This window comes from Echinops telfairi, unplaced genomic scaffold (genome assembly GCF_000313985.2).
Source record: "Echinops telfairi isolate 266 unplaced genomic scaffold, ASM31398v2 ScPeMD7_5592;HRSCAF=6446, whole genome shotgun sequence".
NCBI classification, from domain to species: Eukaryota; Metazoa; Chordata; class Mammalia; order Afrosoricida; family Tenrecidae; genus Echinops; species Echinops telfairi.
The window spans coordinates 3,486,293-3,492,582 of NW_022109491.1; the positions used below are offsets into that span (position 1 = coordinate 3,486,293).

A 6,290-nucleotide genomic window follows, 5' to 3' on the forward strand; every position below is an offset into this window, starting at 1 on the left:
GTGTGTGTGTGTGTGTGTGTGTGTGTGTGTTTCCTACTGCATATCAATGCATTAATGAGCATCCCCGGCAGACCAAAGGAAATGGTATTTTGGTCCTTTTCTGAAAATAAGAGTTAATGAGTGTCTGACTATACCTGTGTAAGACAAAATAGACTCTTGGAAAAGACACAGTGGGGGACGGGGACCTAAAAGGAATCCCCAAGCTCATTGCCCTCAAGCTACTTCTCACTCCCAGGGACCCATGGTGTCAGAGTAGAGGCAGCATGGACGGCCTCTCCATAGGGTTCTTGTGGCTGATTTTTTTGGAAGGAGATTGCCAGGCCTTTCTTCTGAGGTGCCTCTGGGTCTTCACTTAGATCCTGATCATGTTAGCCATTAACACCTTCAGGTATCTGTTAGTTCTCATCAGTTGCTGGGTACCCATCCTGGGGGTTGGAGTCCTGGTGGCATAGTGGTTACACGTTGGGCTGGAATCTGAAAGGTCAGCAGTTTGAAACCACCAGCTGCTCCTCAGGAGAAAGATGAAGCTTTCTACTCCCATAAAGAGTTCCAGTCTCAGAAACCCACATGGATAGCTCTACCCTATCTATAGGGTTGCCATGAGTCAGAATCAATTCAATGGCAGTGAGTCGGTTGGTTAGTTGGTTGGTTGGCTGGTTGGTTGGTTGGTTTGGCCTGGGTGTTTGTCCTGTTGTAGATGGGGTCACTCTGAGCCAGAACCGACTCCACATGGAACAGTAGGGAGCCTGGGGGAAGGCATTGTGCCTGGATATCTTGGTAGGAATTTTCTCCTTCAAGCACTGCAAGGACAGCCCTGCAAAGGAGGGACGACTGAGCCAGTTTCCCAAAGAGGAAATTCAAAGACTGTAGGTGGCTTCCCTTAGAGACACAGGTGACCAATAGAGACCCTTGATCTGGAAATGCAATCGCTAGTTTCTCAGTGTGTGTTTTTGTCCCTCAACACTACCTTCCTTAATAAAAGGGGTAGGAGAAAGGGAGAAAGACAGGGCTGTTTGCCCCTACCCACCCCCCTCCCCGCTCAACTCCCCCCAGCCCCTGGCTACTCCCTAAAGATTTACAGCCTTAGAAAGGCCAGGGAGCAGTCCTAGCACACCCGGTAATCGCTCTCAGTCAGAATCGGCTGTCCAATGGCAGCGGTTGTTTATAAAGAGGAGGGAGAAGAGGTGTCAGTGAACTTCTGGGCTGGCAGCAGAGGTGAGGGCAGCTGTGTGTGTCAGACTCGGTGCCCTGGTTGAGAGAGGGCGGAGCCTGCCCCAGGTACACTGCCTGCGACAAGCCCACCCTACACTGTGCAGTCGGATTTGTCTTCTGGTGCAGTCCTCTGACTGGTGACACTGGGGAAGTATCACCAACAAGCTATTGAATAAGTCCTCTGGTCTCAATAGCTACTACAGTGACAAAGGGGACACAGGGCCTGGCGATGTTGCCTCCTCTCATCATCAATAAAGTTCCCAGGAGTTAGAGCAGCTAGCCACAAACCTAATGGCGCACAGAGAACCCTCACTGAGGGGTCACGTTTCTGCTCAGAAATAGACTCACTGCCCACAGGCCTCTGGGCAGCCTGGGAAAGCTTGAGCCCACCTCTCTCATTCTCGGTTTTCTCACTGGTCAACAGTCCACGATCTCTCCTGGGTGTCTACGCTATTCGCTGGCGGTGCAGTGATTCCACACCGGGCTGTGGCCCGTGAGGTCAGCAGTTTGAAAACGACAGCCGCTCCATGGGAGAAAGACGAGGCTTTCCCATAAAGAGTCACAGACTGGGAAACTCACAGGGCCAGTTCTACCTTGTCCTTCAAGGTCCCTATGAGTCGGCATTGACTGGAAGGCAGTGAGTGTAGTTTTGGGGGGTCTGGTCTCTGCGGCTAGAGAATCTTAGCTCAGGCAGACTTCATCACCAAATGAGGGAATCCGTTCTGTGCTTTGTGTGTTTGAGCAGAAAATCAGGGCCCAGGTGAGTGAGGGGAGCGGACATTCAGGTTCAGTGGGTGTGGTGTGGCCTCCTCCTCCCTAGACATGTGCCAATTTGAGGTCATTCAACTGGGCAGAGGCTGCCTGCATCTAATGGGCCGAGGCCAGCCACGCTGCTCACCATCCAGAAATGCACAGCGCAGCCCCCAAGGCCACTCATGGTGGGGGCGGAGAAGCCTCGTTCTGGGCCCAGAACCCACGGTCTTTGACCAATGTACAAGCTGCCTCCCAACTGGCGGTGACAGTATGCACCCCTCTTCCCCAGTCCCCCCCTCCAAAAAAGGTGGAAGTGCAGAATAAAGCTAGGTGAGACCACTAGGGCACCTGCAAACGAATGGGGTGGCAGGAGTCGGCCGCCGCTTCCTGGCCAGGCTGCCAGAGCGCAGTTTCCAGTAGCCAGCTCCCGAGCCTCGAGCCCCCGGCCCGGGGCCCTGCGCCGCGGTCTATAAGGCGTGTGGAGTCCATTAGGAAGCCTTGAATAACTGCTGCTTGCGTTTGTGTTTGCAGTCGACTTGGGGATACGAGTCCAGGCGGATAACGCAGCCGCTTCTTCCCCGGGGACAATGGAGCCGAGCAGGGTGGCGGATGCCGGCGGGACAGGGGCCAAACCCGAGGTGCCAGCTGCTCGCTCGCGCCTCTTCATGACCCTCTCTGGGCCTGTACCAGGACGTGCCCGAGACCAAGCCTCGGATTCATCCGCCGGATCCGTGCGGCTCAATGTCAGCCCCAAGAAAGGCCCAGGGAACAAAGGCCCGAGTGAGAGCGTGCCGCTGCCCGCTGCAGCTGCAGTGCCCACCGCCCCGGATAAAACCCCCGCCGCCTCGGGCCCTCGGGGACCCGCGCCTCTCCCCCCGGAGCCCGAGGGCGCAGCCCTCTCCGTGCCCAAGGACCCCGGCTTCTTCGACAAAATCTTCAAACTGGACAAGGGACGCGAAAAGACCCCTGTGGACAGCCAAGCAGATGCCCCGGGTGTCCCAAGGGGGGACAGAGCTGACAACGTTGCTGGACCGGCGGGGCCGCGCAGCGATGACCGGGGACAGCAGGCAAGTGCTCAGAAAGTGGGGCGTGGGGTGGGAGCACAGGGTGTCCCCTGCGCTCCTAATTCAGGCCCCCGGGAGGCCATGGACTGCACTCTACACAGGACAGGGTAGGGGTGGGGAGGTTGGGGGAAGGGCACCAATTGGGCAGGGCACAGGCCAGGGGCTTAAGGGGCACAGCTGGGCAGAGCACAGACCCTGGAGGGAAGCACAGGCCGGAGGCACAGGCCGGAGGCACAGGCTGGGCAGGGCACAGGCCTGGGCGTGCCCGGTTGGGCTGGGTTTGACTGGGCGGCCAATGGCAAACTGGATGGTTGCAGTCAGAGGGTCTTTGGCACAGTGCAGGGCTGCTGACCCTGCTAGAACAAGTAGCACATCTGGGTCTCCGGGAGTTTGGGAGCACTGTGGCGGCTGGGACCTCCGTCGGGAGTCAATGAAAGAAGAGGTGTGCATCCCATCATGGTGGAGACGAACTCGGTGGAGATGAACCGAGAGGTGGTGTCCCTGAGCAGCGGGGAAAGCTGACTGTGATCAGGGTCAAATGGTTTCTAACCGACAGATTCCCTGCCCGCCACGCTCCGCACTCCTCCGTTGGTCAGGCGCACAGGCCAGCTTATTGGAGTTGGTTTGAACACATTTCCTGCTCTGCTTTTAAAAACATCCAGAATGGCGCTTTTGCACAAGGCCCAGATTGGAAGAAAGGCCCTTTATGGTGCTGAGCCGGCTCTTTGATGTCCTCCTGTATTGCCCACCAAGCAGGGCAGTGTCTTTGTAAGAACAACTGTTTGCTGTTGTTCTTGTTTTTGTTTGTGTCTTTAAGGACGTATCCCCAACCCAGTTGCTTCCTACCCTCAACAACGAAAAGGCACGTGTGCTGCGTTGTTGTGCTTTCTGAGGTGAAAATCATCTACATTGCACTTCATCACCTTGTTTGTATTCTGCCAAGAATTCCTAGAACCAGGAAGAAACAAAACTTGGCATGCTGCATTGTTAATTTTTTTAAGGCGCCTTGTTCCTCGGTTCATAGACTTCTCAATGGCAGTGTTTTGCCAATGTTGGAAATTAAGTTAGGGGACTTTAGTGGAGTTGGAGGAGGAGCTGTCGTGGCGCAGAAGTTAGGTGCTCAGCTACTTACTAATCACAAGGTTGGCAGTTTGAAACCATCAGAGGAAGAAAGGGCCGTCCGCTTCCACGGAGATGGAAATCCTGGGTAGCGGGTTCCTCTGCCCTGTGGGGTCGGAGTCAGGCTGACTTGAGGGCAACAATGCCTTTGGTTTGCTCTTGAGTTTGTTGTAGCTGTTAGATACCATTGTGCCGGTTCTGACCCATAGTGACCTTATACACCACAGAGCCAAACACTGCCCGGTCCTGTGCCATCCCCACATCTATTGCTATGCCTGAGCCCCTGGAGGCAGCCACTGTGTCCATCCATTGAGGGCCTTCCTCTTTGTCACGAGCCCTCTACTTTACCAGCCATGGTGGCCTTCTCCAGAGACTGGGCTCTCCTGACAACGCATCCCAAGTCTGTGAGACGAAGTCTCGCCCTCCCTGCTTCCAAGGAGCTCTCTGGCAGTACTTCTTCAAAGCAGATGGGTTTGTCCTTGAGGGAACAAAAAAAATTAAATCAGGCTCAGTTTTATAGGAGGAGCCCTGGTGGTGTAGTGGTTACTCGTGGGGCTGCAAACCTCAAGGTCAGCAGTTCAAAACCACCAGCCATCCTCGGCAGAAAGATGAGGGTTTCCGTCCTGAAAAGAGTTCCAGTCTCGGAAACCCGCAGGGACGATTCTGCCCTGTCCCGTAGGATCGCTCTAGGTCAGCATGGACTCGATGGCGGTGTGTTTGAGGTCGGTTTGATATTGCATGCGTCCACATTGTAAGCAGCCTCGTCTGTGGCCAGTGAAGCCGTAGATGTCCTTGACTTAATGAAAAGGCTGCTGTGTGCTTGGAAGGAGTCCTGGAGGCCCGCGGTTAAGGGGGCCCGAGCCCACCAGCAGCTTCACAGGGGAAGAAAAGGGGTCCTGGCCATCTTCTCCTGTACAGAACACAGTCACAAAAGCCCCCTGGGACCGCTTGCTTTCGTCTGTCACGTGGGGCTCTCTGGGCCAGGGCCGTATGTGCGTGACACAGTGCCTGACAGGGAATGTTTGCCGGTTCGAGTGCACCCAGAAGTATCTTCAAAGAAAAACCTGGTGATCCACATGCCCCCAAATCAACCTGCAGAAAACCCTCTGAGCACAGCCCCACTCTGAGACACATGGGGTCACCAGACATTGAAATGGACTCAGGGCAGCTGGGACTTGTTTGGGCACTATCACCAATTCTGTGGTTTCCCCATTTTTATGTGCAGAGAACTTGTTCTCAAAAGCTGAAGGGGAAAAAAAGTCCCTTCAAATGTGCATTTCCCAAAATGCACCAGTTTAGGAAGCCATCTGAATGTTTTCCTGTTGGATCAGAGTGGGGCCAGAGAGGTGAGAAACCGATTCACACCGACAGCCCTCATGGAGCGTACAGCCTAGGGGGAGACACGGCACACAGGTCAGGAAGCTGCTGTGCGGCACTTGGTGCTCTGCTGGGGAGTGGAGAGTGTCTGAGACGCTGACCAGGCGCACGGAGAATTAGCATAACGGATCCAGGAAGTCCTGAGACTAGAGCTTCTCAAGCAGTGGCTTTCTTGAGGTGGGGAGCACATTTTGCAGAGCTATCAGAGTGGACATCCATGTATTGATTCAGGATCCTTAGGGTGAATGATGCTCGGCCCTCAGCCTCCTCCACTGTCATGTCCCTCCCCTGCCGCCCACACAGCCTACCCCCACCCCACCCCCTTCCACTGCAGCTCCCTGCTGGATTGTCATTCCAGCCACAACCCCTTTGAGCTGTGAACTTGGGAGAGAGAAACGGCATGGGTTCCATTCTGGGGCGGGGGGAACACAAAATCTTCAGTGTTTGTAGGACGACAGTCTTATTTTTGTGCCCTGAAAAAACCCCACATTCAGAGCATAGCAAAATTAAAACAAGGCAAGAATTCATGAACAAATGCAGCATTTACTGCATAGGCCGAAGAAAAGATAAATTATATGCCTGAAAGGTTTCACTGAACTGGGATTGACACAAACCAACATGTTGGCAGCAATGCGATTTTTCTTCCCTTCTCCACGTCTTCCCCCAACAACTGAACCAAAGCTATAAGACATGCATTGAAAAGACTTCTCTCTCTCTCTCTCTCTCTCTCTCTCTCACACACACACACACACACATACACACACA

General features: G+C 54.4%; 1 protein-coding gene across 9 annotated transcripts in view; it reads left to right on the plus strand.

The window, feature by feature from the left end:
• BCAS1 (brain enriched myelin associated protein 1) overlaps window positions 1-6,290 on the plus strand; it is a 67,087-nt gene that overhangs the window by 348 nt on the left and 60,449 nt on the right. For all 9 annotated transcript variants that reach the window (XM_045295453.1, XM_045295451.1, XM_045295455.1 and 6 more), the window contains exon 2: window positions 2,497-3,032. In XM_045295453.1, the coding sequence (XP_045151388.1) occupies window positions 2,553-3,032 (480 nt within the window). In that variant the 5' untranslated portion in view covers window positions 2,497-2,552. The remainder of the gene's footprint in view (window positions 1-2,496; window positions 3,033-6,290) is intronic.